The following is a 27,100-nucleotide window of genomic DNA, read 5'->3' as shown; positions in this document are numbered from 1 at the left end:
CTCATGCTTACAATCCTAGAAAAATCTAGAAGAAATGGATAGACTACGGCCCACCAAAATTAAATCAAGGGAATATAAACAACATAGATAAATCCATGGCCGTCAACAAAACTGAAGCAGTAACTAACAGCATCCTAATGAAGACAATCCCAGGACCAAGAGTATTCACTGCTGACTTCTACCAGTCTTTAGAGAAGAGCAGACAGTTATACGCCTCAGACTGTTCCATATCAATACGAAAGGAAGGAACACCATTCTGAGTTCAGTCTAGGAAGCCATACTACCTGATGCTAAAACCAGATCTCTCTGTCTCTCAGTCTCTGTCTCTGTCTGTCTGTCTCTCCCTCCTTCCCCCCCCCCCTCTCTCTCTCTCTCTCTCTCTCACACACACACACACACACACACACACACACACACACACACACATGGGGGGTGGGGAGGGGAGGGAGAGGGAGAGAGGCACAGATAGACAAAGAACTGTGGGTTAATTGTTCTGATAAATACAAACCATATATTCTCAATAAAATCCCTGTGAACTGGCTTGGAAACACATTAAGAAGATCATATACCATGACCAAGAGTGGTTCAACTTAGGAAAATCAATAAATGTAATACAATACACAAGTACACTAGAGGACAAAAATTACATGATCTTTTTAATAGAGACAAAAAGGCCTTTGAGGAAGTTCAACATTACTTCATGACGGAATAGTTCTTCATGAAGAAGTTAGGAATTAAAAGCTTATAGCGTAATTTAATAAAGGATCTACATGGCAAGCCTACAGTCAACATAATGCTGTATAGGAAGAATGGAAAGGATTTCCCCCCCACATCAGGAATGAGACAAGGGTTAACACTCTCAGCACTCTTATTCAACCAAGTATTTGAAGTCCTGCTGGGGAAATAAGAAAGAAGTTAAAGGGATATAAATAGGAACACTGAAGTGTAATTATGTGCAGATGATGCCATCATATAAAGATTTACCAGAAAAGTCTCAGATCTAAGAAATACGTTGGGCAAAGTAGGAGACAAAATCAACAAACAAAATTGAGCAAATTTTCTACATAGCAAGAATGCATTTGTCAACAAAGAAATCAGAGAATCCCATTCATAACTTTAAAATGCTTACATAAAATAATTTTAAATCATTAAAAATTACTAGTGATAGAGCTAATCAAGAAGCTGAGCGACATCTACATTGGAAAATTTAAGACACTGAAGAAAGAAATTGAGCAAGGTACTAGAATAAAAGAAGAAACCCTCCCACACTCATGAGAAAGTTAACATTGTTATATTGGTCATATTATTAGAACTGATCTACAGATTCAACACAATTGCCATAAAAATTCCAGTATTGTCCTTGGAAATAGAAACAATACCCAAAATTAATATGAAACACAAAAGACCCCACATAGCCAAAGTAGTCCCTATTGGAAGAGCCATCATGGAGGCACCACAAAACCTGACATCAAATTACACTTATAGTGCCATAGTAACAAAAAGCAGCATTTTACTGGCACAGAAACGTGTGGAGCAATGGAAATGTAGGAGACAGATATAAACACACAATCAAGCCAACTAAATCTTCAACAAATGTGTCACAAACTATGCACCGGACAAAGGGTAGCATCTTTAAAACACAGTCCTGGCAAAACTAGACTTTTTCACAAGTAGAGGAAGGAACTAGATCCATATCCTTTACCTGGAGTCAAATCAATTCAAAACTGATCAAAGATCATAAGCAGCAGCAACGGAACCCTGGATACTGGAGGGAAACACCTAATGACACAGGCATAAGCAATACTGTCTGAAAGGGACTGTAGGACCCCAGGAAATAACTCCAAAAGAGATAAATGGGATTGCAGGATCCCAAAACGCTTCTAGGCTGAAACTACTTGGGGGAGTGGACATGAACCAGCAAGAGGGTGTGGATGGAGGACAGGCCAGGGAAGTGGGAGGAGGAAGAAGTGCACACATATGTAAGGAAATTTCCCGATATGTTCCATTAATTTATATGTCAACTAAAAAAAAAATCAAGACACCCGTAGAGTGGAACATAATACCACCTAGCATTGACACAGGCTAGGAGGGAAACCAGAAGCCACCAAGGGGCAAACAAGGCACACAGATAGTCAAAATCCCAGAAAGGCAGAGAGAAGGATGGTGACTTTCAGGAGTTGGGGGTTGGGGCTGCAGCTAGGGTATGCTTTCAGTCTAGGGAGATGAAGAGCTCTGGAAATTAATGGCTGCATAGCACCTCAGATGCACTGGATACTTAAATGGTTACAATGGCAGATGCTTCTATTATGTATCAATGACAAATGTTACATTATGTATATTTTATTATAATAGCAGTAATAACATAACAAGATGTTGGTGACCATGGTGTGATGGCTTGTGTATGATCGGCCCTGGAGGTGGCTCCGATAGAAGGTGTGGCCCTGTTGGAATAGGTGTGGCCTTGATGGAGTAGGTGTGTTACTGTGGGTTTGGGCTTTAAAAAACCTCATCCTGGCTTCCTGGAAGTCAGTATTCTGCTAGCAGCCTTCAGATGAAAATGTAGAACTCTCAGCTCCTCCTGCACCATGCCTGCCTGGATGCTGCCATGTTCCTGCCTTGGTGATAATGGACTGAACCTCTGAACCTGTAAGCCAGCCCCAATTAAATGTTGTTCTTATACGAGTTGCCTTGGTCGTGGTGTCTGTTCATAGCAGTATGACCTTAATTAACTAAGACAGACGGTCTTTATGGGAAGGTCTGGAAGAACAGGATGATGTTCAATGACACTACAGGGAATTCCCTTCTGGGTTAGACTTTCAGCAATGACATTTCCCAATATGAGGTCATCTGTAACAGTCTTTGGGGTTTCTAGACTTCCCCTACAGAGACCTCTGTGTATATATGAGAGGCAGATCTTGATATCCCCTGGAGAACAGAACTGTTAGATCATGTCTGGAAGAGACAGTAGGCTAGCAATGATTGGTTTGACCAAAAATGGCAGTCACAGCTGCTGGTGAAGAAAACATTGTGGGTTTTACCTCATTCATGGCAGGGTCAACCATCTCTGGAAACTGAGGTAATGAGCATCTTTCTTTCTATTTACTTGGAGCATTTAGGAAGAACAAGCAAAACTCAAAACCAAAATCCAAACCCGCCTGCCTAATTGAGAACAGAAGCAAGGAATTTTAAAGACTGCTTTCTACAGGATTCATGCCCATGCCTGCTCCCACACACGGGCGAAGGGAGGGAGGCCAAGTATTAAGAGGGCAGAGACGACAGAGAAAGTTTTCTATAGGCTGAAGGGAGACCCCAGACAGGGCCAACAAGTTGTTGAAGATTCGGAGCCAAGGGAGTTTATGCTCTGGAGCCATCAGGCCCCTGGCTCTGCCGTAGGTAATGTATGGCCTTCTGGACCTGATTGATCTTAAAGCCCTGACTCTCCACTGATTGAAGGGAAGAAGGGAAGCTATAGCATTTTTATTAGGAGAAAAGGAAATCATCGTAAGGACACCCACAAGCTTTGGAAACTGCTCAGTTACGCTATTACGGGCTGCTTCAGAAAGCAGAGAACGAATTCCCAGGGACAATCCTGGGAGGCTTTGAATAGCATGCTTCATTGGCTAGTGCTGTCCGGAAAAACTCTGGACTCAGATTCAAACAGTGTTTACACAAATAAAGGCATGTGATAGCCTCCCTTCTAAAGGCTGGGTGCAGTAGAATACACTCCATACCCCAGCATGCTAAGGCCAAGGCAAGAGAAGCCTGTCTTGAAAGAGGAGGGAAATAGAAACCCAGACCCCCCCCTCCCCACCCCTTTTTGTAAAGCCTCCTTTCTAGCAGCATTTAAATCATTTGTCCCATGTCCCCAGTAACCCTGGTGCGATACTAGCTAAACAGCTGAGCAAATCTGCCCCTCAGTATGGATAGGAGGGAGAGAGACTGGGGGATACTCTGGCTGGAGTGTGTTCCCCAAAGCCCACATGTTGAATGGAAACCTCACACACAAGCTTCTTGTTTATGGTAGTTTTAGGTGGGGCTTTGGAAGGAATTGGGACTGGATGAGGTCATTAGGGTGGTGCCTTCATGAGAACATTAATGACTTTATAAGAATAGGAGAACTCAGTCAGAACACTGGCTCTCTCTGCCCCCAAGTCCTGAGGCAGCACGAAGGACCTCACCAGATGCCAGACAGCACCATCTGCCTGGCCTTCCCATTATTCAGAACCAGGGGGTGGATAAAACCTTCTTAGATTACCCTGCCTGTGAAGTTCACTTATAACAACAGAAAATGCCCTGGGCCAGAAATGTGGGAGGAGGCAGTAGCTCAGAGAGGGGAGGGAGGTCTTATTTGTTGTTTCTCCTGTGCTTGGGTTTCAGTGCCAGAGGCGGGAGGCAGGGAAGCTCAGTGCATCTTAAGTGCCTGTTAAAGGGAGAGAGCCCCCAAGGCAGTCGAAGGGGTTTGTCTACTCAGAAGTTAGCTCAGATGAAGGCTTTGAGATGTGTATTTTTCAAAAAGCTCAAAGATGACTGCAACCTGAGGTCATAATCTCCTTCAGCTGCTGTTTGGAGAGCAGAAGAGTAGAAGCCAGGTTTGATCTATTTACATGGTGGCCAGTGAAAGGAATGCTTGGGGAAGCGCCTCTGGAGGCTTGGTCCTATTTTCTGTAGAACATCCACGGTGAACCTGACAGGTTGGAGTACTACTGTCAGGGCCATCAGCTCCTGGAGCATGACTTTAAGAAAAGGAAAAGACCAGGATCAAACTATTCTATTCAGGTGTCCATCCCACTCCCACCTACTTGACTTGCCGTCCAGTCCTGCTGACTTCTGAGGGCTGCCTGGCATCACAAGACCCAGGCATCATAGGCTGGATGGGTTGGCTCAGCAACAGCCTTTGGGCAGAGAAAGGGGGGGGGGGAAAGACATTATAGTAGGCATTTGAGATGGTCAGTTTTCACTGTCATCTTGACGCAATCTAGAATCGCCCGGAAGATGGTCTCAATGAGGGACTGTCTGTACTGTGTTGGCCTGTGGGCATATCTTGGGGGGAGACTGTCTTAATCACTGCAGGAAGGGCCAGCCCACTGCGGGCAGCACCATTCTCTAGGCTGGGCTCTTGAAATGTGTAAGAGTGGCGTAATCAAACAGAGCACAGGCAAGGAGAGTGAGCTTGGATGTCTGCACTTCTCTTTGTTCTTGACTGGAAATATAATGTGACTCGATATTTGAAGTTCCTGCCTTGACTTAATGAACTGTAACCTGAAATTGTATGCTGAATAAAGCTCCTTCCTCACCAAATTTCCTGCTTTTATTACGGAAACATAAATGAAACTAGAACAGTGCCCCTCAAAGGCAAGTGAGCCACATGATGGGTCACATCCGTGAACTTTAGGATCCCAAGGTTTTCCCTGCTGCCTCCGGAGCTGAGATCGACTGGGGAGCCTTGGAAGTTTGCTGTGCAGAGAGGAGAGATGAAAGGAAAGGGCAAATGACCTCTTTCTGACCCTCTCAACAGCCCGGCTTTATACCTGAGCTGCCGATCATGGCCGAAGTCAGGGCTGGGCTGGCACTGGCTGGTGTCCTGAGGGGTGGGAGCGACAGTGGTGAGGCTCAGGCCTGGTGGGAGCACGGACGCTGTGCTGCTGAACTGGGACGGCAGGCTGCTCAGTGAACGGCTGCTGGCAGGCAGCAACTGGGAGCTTCTTATTGGTTTTGGACCCTGGAACATCAGAGAGAGAGAGGGGGGGGGAGAGAGACAGAGACAAAGAGAGAGACAGAGAGAGACAGAGAGAGACAGAGAAAGAGACAGAGAGACATAGAGAGAGACAGAGGCAGAGAGAGACAGAGAAAGAAGACAGTCAATTCATACTGTCTAGGAAACCTCATAGAATTCCCATCTGCTGATTCTTGCCTCTCCTCTAAGTTAGGACCCACCAACTGTGCAGTGAACTGTTTCTATTTTGAATAACTTCCCCATCGGATTGTAAGCACCTTGAAGATTCTTAAAATTTCATGGGCAGTGCTAGGCTCTCAGCAGAACTGAACCATTCATTGAACTGGGATTATTTCTTTTCCTCACAACTTTTACTTCAGAAGCAAAGAGTTCTTTGCTGTTTCTGCTCCTTGCTGGGCCTGTCTGCCTCAGGACCTTTGCACATGCCGATCAATCTTTGTGCCATGCTTTTCCACTTGATGCTGACCCAGCTGACTTTCAACACCCATGGTGGGTTTTGCTGAGATACATTGCTCTCTGGGAGACCTCTTCTCATCTTAAACCTTCAACTCATCTGCGTGCCATTCCCACGCCACCCTCTGACACTCTCTGATGTGCACACATTTTTCTCTGTTCTCCCCATTGGAGCTGAGGGTTTCCTTTCTCATTCACAGTTCTCTCAGTGCTGGCTATGCAGTGAGCCTTCAGCAAATATCTGCTGACTCAAATAATGAGTGAACGAGGCGGCGGCCTGGCCCTGATTCTCTGTTTCTGTCTTTGACACTGGCCATTCCTATGACACCTCAAGGCTTTTGGTATCTGTATAAACTCTGCCTCAGCATTTGCTTTTCCAGAACCCCCTAGGCTATTCCCAGACATCAAATATTTGTTTTGTTTTAATGACCCTGTCAAATTAAAAGGCTGTGTTTTTAGGCAAAACTCTTAATTTGTATAAAGATGAATAAAGCTTCCCTCTACATGGATTTGTCATTTCAATAACCAATAAGAGTATTTGGAAAATATCACATGGATATTGATCATACATGACTATTCTCAGTGTGCCTAGATAACTATTTATCTGCAGTATTGGGCATTACAAGTCTTCTAGGGGGCTAGAGAGATGGCTCAGTATTTAAGAGCACTGGCTGCTCTTCCAGAGGTCCTCAGGTTCAGTTCCCAGAACTCACAAGGTGGCTCACAACCACCAGGAAATCTGTGTCCAATTCCCAGCACTCGCAACCCTTGTAAATCCATGTCCAGGGGATATGATACCCTTTCATGGCTTCTGTGGGCACTAGGCACATAGCACACAGATATACATGCAGGTAAAACACTCATCTGCATAAAATTAAACAAACAAAAATCTAAAATGAATTAAAATATTAAGGGTCTGGAGTGTAGCACCATGGTACAGTGCTCCCACGGCAAGTGAGAAGTCCAGAGTCTGTTCCCCAGCATCACTAAATGAGTAAGTGAATGAGTTATATAGGAGCACGCACGTCTTGTGTAAATGCCGTACCATTTCACATAAAGGACTGGGATCTCCTCCAGTTTGGGGCTCCAAGAGTGGTTCACACTGTCCCCTGTGGATCTGGAGGCTGCCTTTACTTATCTGTCCACTAGGTGGCCCAGTTCCTGGATTCTGTACTGATAAGCACACCCCTCTTTCACTGATGCTCCCAGGGAACAGATACCAGAGCCCTAGGAGCTGTGTGACTGCAAAGGCTGCTGGAGAGGCAGCCATCTGCCCGCCCGCTGTGCTGCCATCTCCCAGAAGCAGGGGCTTAGGACTTTACTCTGCTCCATTCAAGTTTCGTTTACCATTAGTAACCTGGTCAAACTGTCCCTGGTGGTTTGTACTGAGTGGCAATGGCTGCTAGAGAAGATTTGTGCAGGTTGTCCCGGGGCAAGGGACAATGGACAGGGTTCATTCACATGGTCACAGTGAAAGGCCACAGGCGCGTGGTGGGACCGTAGGCGCGTGGGACCGCTTCTCCCAGTACAAAATGCAGGAGACTACAACTTGAACCTTCAGAATGGCTTTACAATAATAGTTAAACAAAGAGACCCACCACTGGACTCTTTCTCTAGCCTGGAGAAGGGCATTTACGTTTCCAGAATTTGCCAGAGCCAAGTACATGTTAGCTGTGAGAGCGTGTCTGCCCTATCGAGGGGGGTAGGAAGTGGACAGGCAGTGGGAGGGGGTATGATACCTGGGCGGACATCACATTCGATTCTCTGAGCAGGTGCTGGTTTGTGACTTGGGTGGATGTGATCTGCCCCGGCAGTGGAGTGTTGACCACAAGCGGGGGCTGAGACGGTGCAGATGGCCTTTGTTGCAGTGGCTGCTGAGCTGCCGGTCTCTGGGCACCGCTGAAGCTCAGAGACACCGCTGGCTGCTGTAGAAACATCTACGGGCAGAAGAGAAATGCCTGTGAAGTAAGGACCATTGTAGTCTTCATCCCAGGGATGAGGGAAAACTCCCAGAATCCTAAAACACGCCTAAAAACAATTCCCCTGACTCAGCATCCGAGGGCGCGAGGGTGCCTATGTTGCTGCCTGCATGGGCTAGCATACTAGATCTAGTGGCTGGGCCAGAGAGACATTGTCTCTGCCTTCCTGAGGGTCACAGCTAGGCGACTTCAATCTGACCAAAGAGTCTTACGTCTAGGCTCTCTTTGCACGGACTGATATTAACCGGAAGTTGGAGTTGACTCATCTGTGTCATTTTAGAAGGGAGAGGAGACGCGTCTTAGGAACAGAATGACCAGTATTCTAAGGGTGGCGTGGCATGGCGTGGCTCGTGTTATACTCAGAGAAGGACTGGGTCTTATGCCCAAGCTGGAATCTCTGCCCAGGGACCAGGGTTTGCTCCCACAGGCCTCTTAGGCATTTTCAACCCAGGGCTGAGAGGAGATGGGACAGCCCTGCTTCCAGTGAGGAAGGGACTTAGCCTTCCAGGTAGAAAAATAAGAGTGGAATGATGTGTCACCCACATGCCTTCAAGTCACACTTGTTTTATAATCACGATTCATTACATAAGCTGCCTTAGACAGTGAAGGCTGTGACACCTTATTAGTTTAAGAAGATGCCGATGCACTTGAGAGGATTCTGGTTTAGTTCAAACAGTTTGTACCACACGAGGTTGATCCTCATGTCTGGGTTTTTTTCCCCCCATCTCTAGACTCATCCAGCCTCAGATCAAAATGGCTTGGGAGAGAATTCCTTCTGTGCCGAGCCAACCGTAGATTGCCTTCTGTCAATATTTCCTAAACATATGTGTTATAATAAGTACTTACACAGCACGTACACTGTCGGAGGTTTACAGACCATCTAGGGATGATTAAAAGCAGAGGTGCCCAACCTTTTCGCTTACCTGGGTCACACTGGACAAAAATGAATTGTCTTAGGCCATGTAAAGGTGTCTAATAATGGTGGCCTGTTATTTTGTGTGACAGGGGGACGGGATGTTGTCATCTATAGAGGTAAAAAACCATGCAGTCAAGTTCAATCCACCCCAACACAACGCTGTATTGACCTTGAGGATTCACAGTGTGGGCTGTGGATTGGACATGATTGGTTTAAAGAACACAGGGGGTTCGGGTGTGTTTTGTGCAATGCCATGTTGTATTATAAAAAGGTCTTAAGTTCTGTATATTTTAGTATCTGTGGGGATTCTGGAATCATTCTCATTGGATGCTGAAGGGCTGCTAAATCTCATTTCAAACAGTTGTCTAAGTGCTTAGACATGCTTTTGGTTTTGCTTTGTTTTTTTACTTTTAAGTTTTCTGTATTGAGTACACAGGGTGTCTGAAATGTTACCCTGGTATTGGCTTTGGGAGTTAATGTGAACTGTTCACGGTTTGTTCAGTTTATAAACTCATTGGCTGTAGTTTAAATAGAGGACACCCCGAGTGAAAGCAGTGCTGTTTTAAGACCCGATTAGAGTTGCAAGTAAAAAAAAAATTACGGTTTACAAATTGAGTCTAAATGTTGAAGGGACAAACTTTAATAATCTAAGTAATAACCAAACACATGCAAATATTTCTTTTAGCCAAAACTCTTGGGCATTGAAAATATGCGCTGCTAACCTCTGTCCTGGCGCCTGCTGTCCGTGGCCCATTCTGAGCTGTGCAGTCTTTAGGGAGGGAGGCTCTGCCTTTGTAGCAGGTGGTAGATTTAGCTAAGGTTTCTGAACCAGGGCAGCACAGCCATGTGCCCACCTGAGAAGGGCAGGCTCATTTTCCCTGAGTGCCACAGGAGATGTGGAAAGGATGGGGGTGAACTTGCACCCTGCACTTACTGGGAGGATCACCCAGAGATGAGCTCGCCCCATGTTCCAGTCATAGATAAAGCTGAGCCGCTGGCTGGTGGTTCCAAGGCCAGCAGGGGGCTGTGTTGTGGGGTTTAGATTGGATAGCCCATTTGTCACAAAGACCTTTCATATCTCATCCTGACCCAGAAACCAGCAGGTATGAAATGAAAGCTCTTGAGTAGTTTAGAGCAGTGGTTCTCAACCTGTGGGCAGTAACCCCTCCACTGCGGTCACCTACGACCATTGGAAAGCACAGATATTTACATTAAGATTTATATCAGCAACAAAATTACTGTTATGAGGTAGTGATGAACTAATTTTATGGCTGGGGGTCATCACAACATGAGGAATTGTTATTAAAGGGTCATACATAGCATTAGGGGGGTTGAGAACACTGCTTTAGAGGCTAAAGGAATTTTTTTGGTCTTTATTAAAACTATTTTATTATTTTAATTATGCGTTTGTGTCTCTGTGTCTTTGCAGGTGCCCATCGAGGGCGGGAGTTGTCGGATCCCCTGAAGTTGGGGTTATAGGTGGTTTTGAGCTGCCTGACATGGGTGCTGGGAACTGAGCTTGGGTCCTGTGGAAGAGAAGCAAGTCATCTCTCCTGTACCCCGATGCCTTTTATTTGAGTCAGAGTCTTACTATGTAGCCCTAGCTGGCCTAGAAATGGTTATGCCGGCCAGGCTAGCCTTGAACTCACAGAGACCTGCCTACCTCTGCCTCCCAAATGCTCAGATTGCAGAGGTGTAGGAATAAGCCTAGAAAGAAGAATTTCTGGGTACGTATCACCTCAGATTCAGCTGTCTCTTCGCGTAAGCTTTCGGAGTAGTACGGGGGTTAAACAGCATCTCGTAGCTTCAGCAAAAGCCTCACGCTCAAGCCTGATGGCTGCATTCCATTGGGCAGGATATCGCTTGCTTGGTCAGATTAATGCAAGGTTCACTGTGACAGGCCTTATCATCTGCCTCAAAGAAGACACGCTGAATTCCAAATGCAGTCCCACACATTGAGAATAATCTTGGTCAAAATTGGTAACTTTCCCAATGATTTGGCTCTCTCATTCATATGATATTGACTATGCCAGTTAGGGTTACTATTGTTATGATAACGCACCATGGCCCAAAGCAAGCCTGCATGGTCCCTTTAACCCAAGCCATAAACTGTTACAGAGGCTGCACCTTCACTGATGGCCTCTCCTGGCCTCTCACAGTGTCAAGCCTCAGCTGCTCATCATGACCTCTTCATGTCTTTAAAACCAGTCCCAACTGGGTGACTCTTAAATTACCAAATTCAGTTGCCAGTGTGAGGTACAACCTTGGCCACTTCTGGAACAAGCTTGTGTATGCATGTGTCTCTCAGGAAACACTTCCCAGAGGATTTCACCTCACTGATGCTGTTGCTCTCTTCCTAACTGCCGCTAATTCTTTAGCTCCAGCTGACCAAACACCACAGACTCTCCACACAAAAGGCTCCGTACAGTCCTTGCTTCTCCCTGAAACCTCACAAGTCAGGCCTCCACCCTCCACATGTCTCTCAACATTCTTATCTCGGGAGCTCCCGCAGAACATCAGATCAAGCTTTGAATGGCTTTTCTAACCCCAAATTCCAAAGTCCTCCCACGATCCTTCCAAAAAACACATGGTCAGCTCTGTCACGGCAATACCCCACTATCCTCCTACCGGTTTCTACCTTAGTTGGGGTTAGTATTGCTGTGATGAAACACCTCGACCAAAAGCAAGCTGGGGTGAGGGTTTTTTTTTTTTTTTCTTTTTCTTTTTTTTTTTCCCCTGGAGCTGAGGACCGGACCCAGGGCCTTGCGCTTGCTAGGCAAGCGCTCTACCACTGAGCTAAATCCCCAATACCGGGGTGAGGGTTTTTATTTGATGTTTACATCTACATCACTGTTCATCACTGAAGTGCGTCAGGACAGAAACTCAAACAGAATAGGAAGTCGGAGGCTGGAGTTGATGCAGTAGTCATGGAGGGATGCTGCTTATTGGCTTGCTCCTCATCTCATGGCTTGCCCAGCCTTCATTCTTTTTTTTTTTTTTTTTTTAGTTCTTTTTTTCGGAGCTGGGGACCCAGCCTTCATTCTTATAGAACCCAGGGCTACCAGCCTAGGAGTAGCCCCAAGGATAAGGGGCTAGACCTCCCCCATCAATCTTAATTAAAGAAGGCTTGCCTACAGCCTGATATTATAGAGGCATTTTCTCAAACGAGGTTCTCTCCTTTCAGATGACTTTGGTTTGTGTCAAGTTAATATAAAACTCTCCAGCACAGAGAAATGGACAGCGCCTACCTCAGGAAGTCAGTGCATACTAAGTAGGTGAGATCCAGCAAACCTGGAATGAGCGCTACATTGTTACATTATTCTTAAAGCGGGTGAAAGAGCTCTTCCTCTTTGACTGTCCTTAAAGTGATCTGCTAAAGGAGCCAATGGAAAAGCACAGAAACAAATGTGAGAATGAAACTTCTTGTTCAAACTGTCTCTGTCCCTGTCACGGAGCTAAGGGTTTGGTATGTTATGCTGTCCCATTTGCGTGTGTCCTTCAAGGAATAAAAAACCTTTTCTCTCTATCTTCTGGTTCTCCCAGGGCTTCAGCAAGTGAGGTATCGGTATTTGGACAGTTAGCAGGCTGGCTGTTTGGCTAGAATGATGGACGTCTCAAAGAGCCAATCAAGGAACATGCTATTTGCCAGTGTTGCAGGTGTCCTTAGAGGCATTCCTTTGAATAACCAGCAGAGGGCGCACACGCTCAAAAAAGCATGAGGCCACTTTCTCTTGACTGGAGGGCCTCAGCCCAGCTTGGATGATGTGCATCTTTCACTTTCACCTGGGAGCAAACATCAAATATCCCAGAGAACTTCCTCCTAACCTACTTTTAAAAGAACTCACTAGCACACGCTTCAGTTCTGAACCAATGAAGTAAGCCCCTGAACTGCGGTAAACAACGCTGGCTGAGTGGGGTGGTGGGGGTGGGGTCCTGGTTTGCATCTGGGCATACAAGTCTATACCTCTGTTGTACTAATAGCAAAGGATTTCTTGGACTTCTCAAAAGCCAACCTCAAAAGGTTATAGGGAACACGCAAAAAAGAAAACAAGATGGTTCCTCGAAACAAGAAAAGTATGTTAGAAGAAATAGACCCCACTCTTTATATGCATACTTTTTCACTCTACCTGCCAACCTTACAAATCATTGTCGTTATAGGACGTATAGAAGTCATTAATACGGAGACACTACAAAGACATCCTGTACGATATGGTGTCATCTCCAGGCTTCAGCAACGGCTAATTGCCATTCGTTATCTCTTGTCTTTCCTCTCTGGTGGTACTGGTGGGGAAGGGTTGGCTGGCGGGGGGCTGGAGGAGCGCTGGGGGAGTCTAGAGAAATTTTCATTTGCTTATTTTTACAGTTGAATCCGTTTTTTTTCCCCCAAAAACGAGGATCACATTTTGGTAGGAGTTTTAGGATGTATTTAAGTCTTGTGGAAAACAAGAAGCCAGGCTGTGGGGAGGAGATGTTCTCTGGTTTGATTGTCTGTGCTCTCTGTGTTCTTTCTGGAAAATTCCACAGAGGAGATAAGTGCAGAGGAATAAAGACAGAAGAGGCTTGGCATCTGCAAGGGAGGTGTGCACCAGGGGGGCTAGCATCCACAGGGGAGCTGTGCACCCAAGGGTGTGGCATCTATAAAGCAGCTGTACAACAAGGACTTGGAATCCACTGGGGAGAGGTACACTGAGGGCTTGGTTTCTACAAAGAAGACACACACTGAGGAGACCACTTTCTCTTGACCTGAGGGCCTCCGCAAAGCGTGGCTTGTGTTTACCTTTTGCCTTTCCCCGGGAGCAAGCATCAAATATCCCAAGAGAACTTCCTCCTAACCTAATTTTAAAAGAACTCACTAGCACACACTAAGGCGTGGGTTCTGCAAAGGAGGTGTCACTGGGGGGCTCGGCTCCCACACGGGGCTGTGTGTTCTGGAGATTCTCTGTCGAGTAGGGATGTGAGCACTGAGAGCCTGGCTTCGCAGGGAGGTGTGCAAACTGAAAGGCTTGCTTAGCCACAGAGAGGCACAAACTCTAGGGCCTGGTATGGACAAGGTAGGAGGGACACTTGAACACTTGATTTCCACAGGGAAGGCACACACTGGGGGGCTGTGCTTCCATGGCCCGTTGAAGAACTCAGATGGGTATGTACTTCAGCATACATCTATGTGTTAGGGGTTCACAAAATGTACTCCTGACGGGGGAAAATAGCATATTCTTTACAACTGGGAGCAAAAGCGATAGCGTTATTGCCTGTCATTTTAAAATCTCGCTCTGATGTGGCGCAGGCAGGAAGTAGAAAGCTTTGGCACTCTGGAGGATGTTCAGACGCCTACCTTGCTTTTTAGCACTTTCTGCTTTACCACCCTCCCTTCCCGTTAGTATAAAAAAGTCCATTAAAGTAATCGAAACGAGACAAGTTCGAGGCTACCCACTGGGTTACGGATCTGTGAGGAAAAAAAAAATCGCACTTTGGGAGGAGTGGTAACAAGTGGCATTTTGTGAATTTGTGACGCTTGGAGGCTGTGGTTTTAATTTCCTGTGACTGCTACAGCTTCTACCTGTGTCCATGCAGGGGACTCACAGCAACAGGGAGAGGGGTAGAAGGACTTTAGTAGAGTTTGCTGAGCAATGCTCACAGGAATAAAAAGGGATGCCTGCCTGGACTTCAGCACGGGGGTGCCTTAGATTGTCCCATCTAGTAAGAGTGTTACAGAGGCAGGGAGGACAGGCTCAGCAGGTGGCACTGAGGTCCTCTGCACCTCCCAGCAGAGCTGGGCAGAATGCTGGTGAGAGGGCTCTGGGGTCACCCAATGAAACCAAACTGTCCTATGTAAGTCTCGTCATGCAGTGGCTCTCAGTTTGCAGCATGGTGCATCTGTCACAGGTGCCACTGGATGCTCAGGGAGTCAATGTGGAGGGGGATGGTTAAGTGGCAGGGACAGTCCTGTGGCTATTTTCTTGAGGTGTCTTTTCTGCTCCCCCTGTCTTGCCTAGGGTGGCTACACATGCTTAGGGCTCTCAGGGCAGACTTGAGGTTGACTGCAGTGACATCTGCATAAGACTGGGCACAAATGATACACTCATAAAGTCAAACGGTCCTGAAGTAAATCTCCAGGGGTTGGGGAATCCATGTGACATACATATCCTTGATATAGATTCAGTAAATATGACCCTGGCAAAAGCCCAACCCCCAGACACGTGACTCTTAAGAATCCAAGAAATGCATCTGGGTTCATGGTGTATCCCACTGCTGTCAGACATAGAATGTTCTCACTGAGTTCTACCAATGGGTGGGGCAGGGAGCTGACAGCCCAGCTTCCTCTGTTGGGTCCTTGGGTTGCAGAGCAGGGATAGTTCCATGAAAGGAAGTTTGGGAGGGACAGTAAACAGAAATGTCCCTATGGAAGTGGCGGGTAAGGAAGAGGGACACTGTAGGAATTTCAAGCTTGGCACCGAGTGGATTTGTTTTATGTGATCTGTCTCTAGGAGGGTCTGCATACTTCCTAAGCATACTGGGTTCTGTGAGGCAGTTCACAGGGACTTGTGGGGAAAATCCTGACTGGACAGGAGTGGATTCTAAGGAGAACAGAGGCCACCCTGTGCAGGCACATTACCTGGACGTTGGAGTCCTGGACCAGGCAGAGTTGTTCCTGGATCTTGTGAAGCTCTTCCTGCTGCCACCGAATGTTGGCCTGCAGGATCCGTGTCCTCTGCTCCAACTGGTCTTTTATGGTCTGGAACATGCTAAATTGTGCTGAAAACTTAAAAAAAATCAAATCAAAGAGTTATTTCAGTCTGGGATGATTCCTTGCCAACATTCAGATCTGTCTTAAATACCTCTTTCCTACTCCTTGGCCACTGTTCTCAGGATCTCTGAGAAACCACTGTTGAGCTCTTAAGTGACAAGGTGTCTAGCCAGTGTTCCTTGTGCTAATGATGACAGCAAGTCCCTCTGTCACCCTAAATTGGAACCTGGTGTTCTCCTAGTGGGCCTGGATCTATCAAGGTCTTCATACCCCTCCCCTTCCCCCGGCTCACTGTCTGCCTCTCAGGCTGAAGCAGCACAGAAATATGGGGAAGGACACAGTTGCTTCCTGATGTTTGCATCAAGAATGACACTGGCCGAGAGTGCCCGGTAACATGAAGCATCCATTATATGAGAATGTCTTAAAGAATACAGTAGGTGGGGCTGGAGAGCTGGCTCTGCACTAACAGCACCTGATGCTCTTGCAGAGGACGCTGGTTCAGTTCCCAGCACCTAGGTGGTGGCTCACAACTGTCTCTTTAAGAGATCCGATATTCTGTGGCCTCTGTGGGCGCTTGCATACACGTGTTGCACAAAGACACATGAATACACATGCATGCAAAAAATAAATCCTAAAGAAATGCAGTTGTTATCAGGTATAGCCCATACAACAGACCAAGAACAGTTATTATTAAGTAAACTTCAAGACATGAAAAAAATTAGTATTTCTTACCACTAGGTATTATGAACATGATGTTTTTTGTTTTGTTGTTTTGTTTTTTTAGACACAAGGCCCAGAAGTGAAAGGGATTTCTTGTGTCATTGGATCAAACAAATCACTAATTTTCTACCAAATGTGTCTCAAGGACTTGAGAAGGAAAACCACTATTCTGATTCCTTCCCCCATGAGGATAAAGATGGACTATTTTAATTAGGAGACCAGATGAACAGCTTTCGTATCACTGCTCAAGCCAGACGCTAGCAAGAAGCATATGCTAGCACACGTCTTTCTTATTCCAGGAAAGCATCAGAGACCACTTCTACGAGGGCATATGTTCCAAAATGTTCCCATCAGCCATCTCAGTTCTGCACACACACACACACACACACACATACACACACACACACACACACACACACACACACAGAGAGAGAGAGAGAGAGAGAGAGAGAGCGCCAAACATTGAGAAGATGAGGTACTGCTAGTGAACAGCTATCTGGGATCCAGGTATCACTTGGGGTCAGAGATTGGGACAATGCCAAAGGCACATGGAGGAGCTGAAGTCAGAGCTCTGGGCTCAGCAGCGGATACAAGTGAATCTGTGCCATCCTCCCCATGACCAGAGTGGATGGCCCAATGCTCAGCCTCTTGTCCATGCCAGGCCAGCGGGCCTTACGTGGCTCTCCTCTAAAATGCACATTTGAGTCTTCTTTTTCTATTATCCATTCATCTACCAATTTCCTAGCCACTCTTCAGGGCCAACTCAAGGAGTACCTCCCTCCCCTAGGAAGTGGCCCTGCAAGGGTGGTTTCTCTGGTTGTCTGCCCGCTTCTCCCTTCGACTCTGCAAACTACAAGTGAGGGCCGTGCTACCAGCATCCCTGCATTCCCAGTGTCTCGCTCCTGAACTGACCCAAACAAGAAACCCACAGAGTTTTGTTGAAACTAGTCAGGAATCACTCAGCAGAGCTGTGAGGCACTCTTCTTCTTCTTTTTTTTTAAAGGAACGTGATATTTTTAATAATGGATTAATAGCTTCTAGATCCTTTCCTAAAATTTGGAGTTAACATGAAATGAAAGGAATACTGACAAATACAGTGATAGACAAAGATAACTGTGCAGATGAACGTCAGACACTGGGCAAAGAACAGGAAGTGGGAGAAGACCTGAGAGGCTGTTGAGGACAGGGATGATACATTGTTACATGTCTTATGTAGACTTTGCGGTAAAATCCCCCACCTAGGGCCTTAATTGATACACACATGTGCAATACCCAGCAGTGTGGGAAGATTCAGAAGCTCAGAGGACATCTGTCCCTCTGTCCTGCTTCTGACTTACCTGTGTCACTGGAGCAGGTGGACTCTGCAGGACCGTCTGAGGCAGGGACTGAGGCAGGAGCTGCTTGGCAAGGTCACAGGATGATGAGGAAAGCAGAGGAGCCTGGGGAGAGAATAGGACTTTTGTTAAACAACTTTCTGAGCTGCTCTGTGCTCTGCTCTCTGCAGGTTGGGTGTTCCAGTTGCAAGTCGTAGGATGAAGACTTTCAGAAAGTTTAAGACCTCTGTTTCCTGGCTGCATTGATTCCTATGCAAGACGCGTAGTTAAGAGAGACTTGTGGCTGGGGTAAGATACACGTGGCTCTTCAGCCCGTTTCAGGTGCTCTGAGAGTGCATGATTCCTACCACTGTGTGTGTTAGGCAAGGCCACTGCTGTCTGCCTGTGCTTGGCAGTTCCTTTTCCCTTTTGCTGCCCCATGCTAAACAGACTCCATCCTCAGGACCAAGGTACCCATTCTGAGGATGATGTCATTGGGCGTTTCCCGATCACTTGGGTGGATGCTGGGAAACAGTTCATAGAAATAAGAGAGAGGACACCTGCTAGTTTCACGGGCTGTTAAGTGTTTTCAGGAGATTAATAAGAAGACTCTTCTGAAGTTATCCTCATAGGTGCCTAGTCCCTGGAGACTACAAAAGGCACTTTGCATAGAAAGCATCACCCAGGATAGCAAAGTGGGGAGGGGGCAGCAGGGAAGTGTGCTGTGAGAAATGCCAGGTGCAGCTTCTTTTTTCTTTTTTTTTCTTTTTTTCGGAGCTGGGGACTGAACCCACGGCCTTGTGCTTGCTAGGCAAGCGCTCTACCACTGAGCTAAATCCCCAACCCCCAGGTGCAGCTTCATCTGCCAGGTGCTCACGTGACTTCTTCAAGCTGTGTCCCCTGCACATCTGGAGGAGACAGAAGCCCAGCAGGCCACCATCCATGACAAAATATGGTCTGTTGATGACTTCGTGTACAGGGCCATCACTCCATGGTGTTATGGAGAGGTTTGACATACATCCACATCGGTAGCCTGACACCCATCTTCGCAGCCAAATGTGGAATGAGATTTAAGCAGTAGGGCACCCAGAGGCTCAGGAGACACAAACCCTCATGACTGAAGCACCAAGTTCTAGTCTTAAAAATCACTTCAATTTTGTATTCTGTAAGTACACATCCATGCTCATCTTGTGGTAAAATGTCTAAAATTAGTTGCTAAGCAAATGTCGAGACTTCATGACCCCTGCCTGCAATACCCACTCTTCCTGCCCATCATATGGTCCCCTCTATCCCCAAGTAAAACCCATTCCCTGGAAAGACTCAGTGCATTCCCATGGTTCAGTCAGCCCACATCACAAGGCAGGAGCCCCCCTCCCTGTCCCTGCCGAGAAGATGGGGATCCCACACATACTGGCATTGTGGCTGCCTGGCTGAGCCCCTGCACTGGTAACTCCTGGGGTAGGGTGGCTGATCTTGGCAAAGCTGTGGTGCTGTTCTCAGCCATCAGCTTGGTTGGAGTGGCTGGAAGAAAACAAGAGATGGTTTTTCTGACTCACAAATACTTCCCACCTACCTTAGCGAAAGAAAGGACAAAGGCCTGAGGTTGAGATCTCTTACGCAGGTTAAGCCAAACAGTGAACGCTCAACCAGGAAGCAGGCAGGGGGCATGCAAGTCACCCTGATGCTCCGTTTCTATCATTTGGTCCGACCACCACCCTGATCAAACACCTCACCTATCCTGAGTGTCGCCCACTTCCTAATGCTGAGGACACAGACAGGGAACAGTGTGCTGGCTAGCTCTTGTGTTGACTTTACAGGCTAGAGTCACTTTAGAAGAGGGAACAACGCTGGAGAAAATATTCCCACCAGATTGCTTTGAGTTCCTGCCCTGACTTCCCTGGACGACACACTACAACTGTAATAGGAAGCAAATCCTCTCCTCCCCAGTTGCTTTTTTGGCCATGATGTTTTGGTTTTGTTTTACACCCTGTGCATTCTGGGTACAGGTGGCCTGACCCAACTCAGTCTTGGACTTTGTGTGACTCTGTGTCCCTGGGCTGATGGCCCCCATCCTTACCCATCCAGGCAGGGTACTCACAGGTGGGTTCTGACATGGCTGTGTGTGAGGACTTGTGGGAACTCCTCGAGGATGCTGATGGCGAAGGACTGCTGGTAAGACCTGAGGCACCCATGTCAAGTGCATTAAAGTGCGGCTGAGGCTCTAGGCTTGAGTCCTTTTCCTGAAACACACATATGTGCACATGAACACACACACATACATACACGTCTGCATGTGAGCACACACACACACACACACACACACACACACACACACACACACACACACCCCTCCCTCAGCATTAAGATTCCATGAATGAAAGAAGATTGTGACTTTAGTTTGGGTATGTAGAAGAATTTGAAGAAATTGGGAGAAATGCTCTATCTATTCTAAATACATTTGGGTAGAGTAGATACTTGTGTGCTGTAACATCACTGAGAGGCTTATGTCTTACAAACCACATTTATCTGCCCCTTCTCTCTCTTTTTATTTTGATTTTTTATATTCTTCCCACCACTGACTGTTGCATTCTGTTTGTTTCTCAAAACAGTTATCTCATTGCCCAGAGTTTTGGTTATCTGAAATGAGAGATCAGAACGCAGTAAGGCCATGATCAGCGCTGGCTCAATAACAAGGCCAATGAGATACACACCACGGGGCCATCCCAAGGCTCTTCCTGTACTGCGTCTCACACTTGCTCTCTGCATGGGTAAAGAGCCTGCGGTCTCTCATCGTTTGATATCTGACTCTTGACTGGTCCTGACTTCCGAGTCATGTCTACTCCAAACAAGATATGACAGGAGAAAGAGCAGCTTTGGTGGACAGGCTCCAAACCTTTCTGGCTCAAGAATCACAGTGTATGCAAATAGGTTATGATATTACTTTTTAAGCTGAAGACCACCAAGTAATGACCACTGACTTGGGATTCAGCTTCACATATGTGAGCCCAAGTGTCGTCCTGACTTTTGGATTCTGTTGCTACCATGGTGTGTGTGTGTGTGTGTGTGTGTGTGTGTGTGTGTGTGTACACTTGTGTATGTGTGTGTGTGTATATGCTTGTGTGTGTGTGCACATGTGCACTTGTAGAGAGGACTGAGGTGACTGATATTTGACCTACAATCCTTTCTGTCAAACAGAATAGCAGGGTGTGCCTGTATGTGTGGTGGGAAATGTCATTTGCTTAGTGACAATCTCCTTAGAAGAGGCTGGTTCAAGGGTCACTGCACCATCCCACAGTGAGTTGCATGTTCCTGCTCAGCAGAGGAAGCAGCCCCAGGAGTGAGTGTGCACACTGAGGGGCTTTCACAGACATTGCTAGCACGGAATATCATCTCTAACAATGGAATCTGCATTTCACAGACATGTCAGTCAGCAGAACATTACATGTCCCCCAAACAAGATCACCACAGAGTGAGAAGCAACATCATAGAGGTTTCACTTCAAAGGAAGTTGTTAACCTTTTCACACAGAAACCCGAGAGATGAATTTCTGATTGGCCATTGGGTATATATTACACTGCTCTGTGTTTGATGTATGGCGTGTCTAACAACCTGTCTAACGCTAGCAGAATTCCATTCTCTGACCTGATATGTGGAGTGTGATGTGGGAGCAGACACTCCCCTAAGCGGTGGCAGCCCGCCAGGTGAGGATGTGGGGGGAAGGCTCACAGAGGTCAGGTGAGTCTCTGCAGACGAGGCTCTCTGATCTTCGAAGGAGATTTCTCCTTCCTCCCAATTTCATCCACAGGATGACAGGTTATTGTTATTGATCAGACAGGCTGTCAGGCTGCTGCAAAGCCTTTGGGCAGATCCCGAAATCTAGATTGCTGGACACCCTAGAACTTAAATGGCTCTGCTTCCAAGCATTCGCCTACCTTTCAACATACCCCACAATTGAGGAAAAGAAATCCTCATTTCATAGATTGATGGGCAGCGTTTGCTCTCCTGAAAGAACAGGGGCTCAGTTTCTTAGCCCAGGATGCTCTTAGCTTTCTTGTACTCCATCTTCTAATGTTTTTGCTTGCTGGATAAATGGCCTTTGAGGCCTGAGGCTCTGACCTTCACTGTTCCTTGACACTGTGTGAGGAAAAGTCTGGACAGATGGGAGCAGGGAACTCTAGGTAGGGGAAGGAAGGAGGGGATGGGATTGGTGGACAGAAGGATCGTCTTTACATTGGCATTCTGATGCCACTGTGGCTATTAACTAAAATCTTGTGACACTGAGTCGGAAACATGGAGTGCCCTCCTGGCACCACAAGGCAAAATCAAAGCCAGCAAGCTCAGGAGGAGCAGGCTAATACTTGGAAGCAATATAGCAAAGCTCAGTCGAAGAGAGGACTGTCCCACACTCTAGTGGGGGATGGGGTTCCTCTCCAGCACTTCACCTGTGGCTTTTTACAGCCATCACTGGAAGGCTGGGAAATCGTCAAGCCATTCCTCGAATCCAGAGGCTGTTTCTGAGCCAGCGTCTTACAGGCCTGTGCTTGGGTACCCATGCTTCCATGCTCCTCAGAGGGAGGGAAGAGAGCACACAGTACCCTCCTCACAGGACCATGGTGGAAGCTAAATGAGCAGACACCCACAAGCCATCGGGAGAGCTGTGAGTCTCCAGTGAGCCTAGTAGAGATGAACCCATTCTAGCCAGCCTGGTATCTGTCAGAAAAACCCATGAGAGGTACCAGTGCTTAGCCTCTCCCTCTGGGCAGAGATGGACTCACCTTCAGTGCAGAGGGGTGCATGGCTTCTGTGGGTGGATCTTCCAGAGCCAGCTCCTGTCTCCTTTCCACTCGGACATCTGCGTAACTGTTCAGAAGAGAGACACCACCGTGGAGGCTCACTGGGACACATGGGGCTCCCTACACAAAACCTACTCGTAGAATGTGTGGCACAAAGAAGCCCACCTGTCACCTGCTCAGAGGATCAAGTTTCGTTCCTGCCTAACTGCCTCACGAAGATTCTAATAGTATATTCCAGATATTTCCATTTCTGGGCTGCTTCTATTTCTCTCCCTGTTGTTCTCTGCCCCTTCATTGCCCAAAATCTCCAGATACAGTAGCTTTTAGGATATATAGTTTATTTGTTGATAAGCTTCCACTTGTAGAGAATTAAAAACTGTGCTTCAAACTTGTTCATTATGAACAGTATATATGGACGTATCTATAAAGAGACAAACCTAGCCAGTTCCAGGCCACTGCTGAATCTAGGGACCCTTTTTGTTCACTGTAGATAACTCCGTGGTGGAGCTGCAGGATTAGGAGGGGACTGGGATGAGACACTAGGGTGTCTGATCCCTTATTATTTACTGTTTATTTTCCATGCTCTCCTAGACCTAGCTTCTTCCTATGACTGGGGAGGTGGAGGAGAGAGCAGGGTGTCATGCACCCTTTCCTAGGGACTGAGAAGTCCACTGGAAAAGACATAGCCTGAGAGGCAATGGGTGAGTGGCCACAAAGCCGCAGGTCACTGGCTGAGGAAGTCCAAGAGAATGGGTTGGGAGTACAAGAGTGAGTCTGAGCATGGACGCATTCTGTGATAAAATAAGATCAATGGCTGAGAAAGGTCAGTGCTTCCCTATTCTCCTCATACTAATGCACATACATGTGCACAGGTGTGTGCCCATCTTCATATGTGTCACACATATATGTATATGTAACATACACATATACATACATGTACACACATATACACAATGCACACATACACATACATATATACACATACACATGTATACATATATGTATACATATAACCATATACACATATACATATATACACAAATACATATACACATACATACACATACATATATACACATACACATATACACATACACATATACACATACACACATACACATACACACATATACATATATGTATACATATAAGCATATACACATATACATATATACACAAATACATATACATATATATACATATACACATACACATGTATACACATATGCATACATATATGTGTACACACATACACACAAACATATACACATATAGCATATACACATATGCACACATACAAATATACATATATGCATATACACATACATACACATATACATATACACATTATACATATATACATATATCTGTATATACACATATACAGATACATATATATGCACATACACATGCACACACACATATATATCATCTCTCTGTAGATGCTCAGGTCCCTAACATAAAATGGGGCAGCATTTACACATTGCCCTCTTGCAGACTCACACTGTTGATAGTTTTCTCCTAACACACAGTGCAATGTAAATGCTTTGCACATAGCTGGTATACTGTACTCTTTATGAACAGTGAGAAGAAAAAAGTGCTTGTATATCTTTAATATGAAAATAATTTAAAATATTGTCCATCAGTTATTAGCCATATATAGATGTAAAATCCACTTGATAGAGGGGTGGGATATTTATTATTTTATTAGAATTTTTTTCAGAGACAAGGTCCAACCTTTAGCCCAGGTTGGCCTCAAACTTGATATCCTCCTGACTCAGTTTCCTCATGCTAGAATAATAGGAGCATGCCACTTTGCTGGGCACAAAGTCTGTCTTCTAAACCAGCCTCTGACCAACTTGTTTTCTTGGTGTTTCTGTGCTGGGAATGGAGGGAGAATGACCACTTCCCTTCACCTCTTAGGGTTGGGAACCCACCCAGTTACATCTATGCTATGCTGGATATATTATTATCCTTTGACTCTCTGCTTATCTGCCCTGAACTGTGGGCTCCCTAAGGCTGCTAGGGACCAGTTTCCTAGAGGCAGCCCAGCTGTTCTCTTAATGTTACCTAGTTGCCAGCATGGTTTTTTTTAAGACTTAAAGAAAAAAAAAAGAAGTATGCGTTTGAGTTATTTGGTGGCAACATTTTAATTTTCCTCTCAAAAACAGCAACAAGGAAAAGCTGGGGGTTGGATAGGGATGAGGGAAAAATATGTAAGTAGGTCACCGAAGCAGGAACTTAGTAAGTAATATCCTGGCAGCTTTCAAAGGGCCTTGACTGAAAGCTCAAGGAAGTCCCAGGCCTGGAGGAGAGTGGGTGTGTACCTGGGCAGGGACTGAGTTCTGTCTATCCAGCTTGCTGCAGATGCCAGACAGAGTCTCTCCTCTCATACAGGGCATACTTAAGGTGGTCCCTGGCCCTTCCCTAGGCCTGGGGGGAGCCTTGTCCACCCTCCCAGGCACCTCCCAGAGGCCCAGGCTGCTCAGTACCTGACCACCGAGTGTGTGCACACGATGAACTCGGGCTTGGAGTTCCACTGGTGGTAGGTGATGTAGTAGTGGGTTTGCAACCAAATCCACTGCTGTCCTTTGGTTAGAAACCGGTAACAACACGACTTCCCTTTGCCAAACTGCATCACTAGGATGAGAAACAGCAGACTATGTAACGTGCGCTAATGTAAAAGTAGTCACTTTCCCCCAAGTAGTTACTTTTCTCCCAAGACTTTTGACTAAGATCTAGACGTTGCAGGAGGCAGCACAAATATTGCTTATTTTTCTGGTCGCATTGTACTTCAAGTGACGGTTAACATGCTATCTGATACTCTTGGGGGTTGTGGGGTCCTAGGGGTTGAGTTTGGGGCCTCTCATGCTTATTAGGCAAGTGCTTTGACTTAGTCATACTCAGTCAAACAGAAGGACTCTGAATACGGCAATCCGTCTGTTACCAAATGCAGAGGCTTAAAGAGTTCTTCTTCACAAAATGGCACACTAGGATAGATTTTTTCCTCCAGCTGTAGGCTTAAATAAAAGGAAGCCCTGGTTTCTTGGGACTCATCTTCCTGCTGGAGGTATGATGCCTTTGGAACTTCAAGAGCTGAGCAGAGGAGAGAGCATCCAGACGCTGGGAGAAGTGGAGCCAAAATAGACCTGATGACTAGCTACCGATGGACAGACTCTCCAACTGTCATCCACAGTTGAGTCTCAGCCTACACCGCTTTTAGAACAGAGTCTGGCATGGACGCCTACAGTCTAGGTCTTCCCTGCAGCTGCACAACTGCCCAGAGGCCTTGGAGTTTTGTCTGCAGATGGCTCCTTGGGGGGTGAGGGCTGGTTATCCAGGACAGAATGCATGCTAGTGGTTTATTAGCTCACGTGAGGCAGAAAGATGAATTATGGATCCGAGGAAGAAGACCAATTTGGATTTTATTACCGCAGTGCTCGCAATTTAGCATCTTGTAATAAAAACAGTGGTGAGGAATCTTACCTAGGGAAGTGGAGCTAGCAAAGGGAACCATGGCCTCAAAAATGCAGTTCTGAGCAGGGAGGGCTCGCAGAATGGACGTGTGCACTCTACAAAGCAAGCACATCTTCTGTGCTAGCAGCGTCAGAGGCAGCCAGAGGTTTAAAGCAGACATGCTTCTCATATCTGAATGTGCATACCAACCGAGTTGGAGGGGCTGTGAAAATGGATTTTCCCCTCCCTGATCCCTGATGGTGGGAGCTCGAGAGTCTACAGCCGTAGCTAATCTGGTGCTTATGCGGCTGGCCTAAGCTACATTTTGAGAATGTTATGAGAAGGGGTGAAGGTTAAGGTGAACTTTACATCCTAATAGATCTTAGCTGCAGTTCCAGCATGCTCCTCCGTCAACAGGGACAGCACAGAGAAGAAAGTCCAAACAGCTCCTAAAGGTAAGGCATCTACTGAAGACCATTGCCCATGGACCATTTATCAGAATCGAAATTATGGAAACTGTTTTTACTCAAAGCTGAGCACTGGTGCCGAAAATATGCCTCCGAGTGGTTGTTTCTTCTTGTGAATGAGAACTGGAAAAGCTTGTAATTCTTGCTTTCCCAGGGCATGGGGCGGACCCTAAATGCTTCCCAGAGTGCTTCCCTCTTCTGTGGCACAGAGCCTTCTCCGACTTTTCCTTCAGCGCTGGAGGGGCCCTCTGATCCCCTCAAGAATCTCCACATACCCCTTCTGTACTGGACTCTGCCCTAGAGGGCAGCCATGAGATAGATGCTGGCTGCAGTTAAGAGCATCTTTTGAGTGAATGTCCAAAAGAACTTTTACCGGGAAACTCAAGCTACAAAGCCACTACCTGGAGAATGTTATATTTGAGGAGGACAGGAGATGAACCTTAGCCTTGTAGTCAGCCGCCAATGTCTGACTGGTGACTCAAGAACAGGCAGGGCATTTGGTATTTTGTCTTTCAAGTGCATTC

The 27,100-nt window shown here is 46.4% G+C and overlaps 1 protein-coding gene across 11 annotated transcripts in view; it reads right to left on the bottom strand.

Moving 5' to 3' along the window:
- Positions 1 to 27,100, bottom strand: part of Npas2 (neuronal PAS domain protein 2) — a 178,812-nt gene that overhangs the window by 11,140 nt on the left and 140,572 nt on the right. For 10 of the 11 annotated variants that reach the window (XR_010054596.1, XR_010054597.1, XM_039083584.2 and 7 more), the window contains 9 exons: positions 25,146 to 25,293; positions 22,636 to 22,720; positions 19,959 to 20,100; positions 19,272 to 19,381; positions 17,885 to 17,986; positions 15,696 to 15,842; positions 7,927 to 8,124; positions 5,529 to 5,719; positions 4,800 to 4,892 (listed from right to left, as the gene is read on the bottom strand). Coding sequence is in view for 9 of the 11 variants with exons in the window: in XM_039083584.2 (XP_038939512.1) it covers positions 4,800 to 4,892; positions 5,529 to 5,719; positions 7,927 to 8,124; positions 15,696 to 15,842; positions 17,885 to 17,986; positions 19,272 to 19,381; positions 19,959 to 20,100; positions 22,636 to 22,720; positions 25,146 to 25,293 (1,216 nt within the window). In the remaining 2 variants the exon portion in view is untranslated. The remainder of the gene's footprint in view (positions 1 to 4,799; positions 4,893 to 5,528; positions 5,720 to 7,926; positions 8,125 to 15,695; positions 15,843 to 17,884; positions 17,987 to 19,271; positions 19,382 to 19,958; positions 20,101 to 22,635; positions 22,721 to 25,145; positions 25,294 to 27,100) is intronic. The other variant, XM_039083586.2, reaches the window with a different exon arrangement.

The sequence above is a fragment of the Rattus norvegicus genome, chromosome 9 (assembly GCF_036323735.1).
Source record: "Rattus norvegicus strain BN/NHsdMcwi chromosome 9, GRCr8, whole genome shotgun sequence".
NCBI lineage: Eukaryota > Metazoa > Chordata > Mammalia > Rodentia > Muridae > Rattus > Rattus norvegicus.
This window is presented reverse-complemented; position numbering and strand designations above follow the sequence as displayed.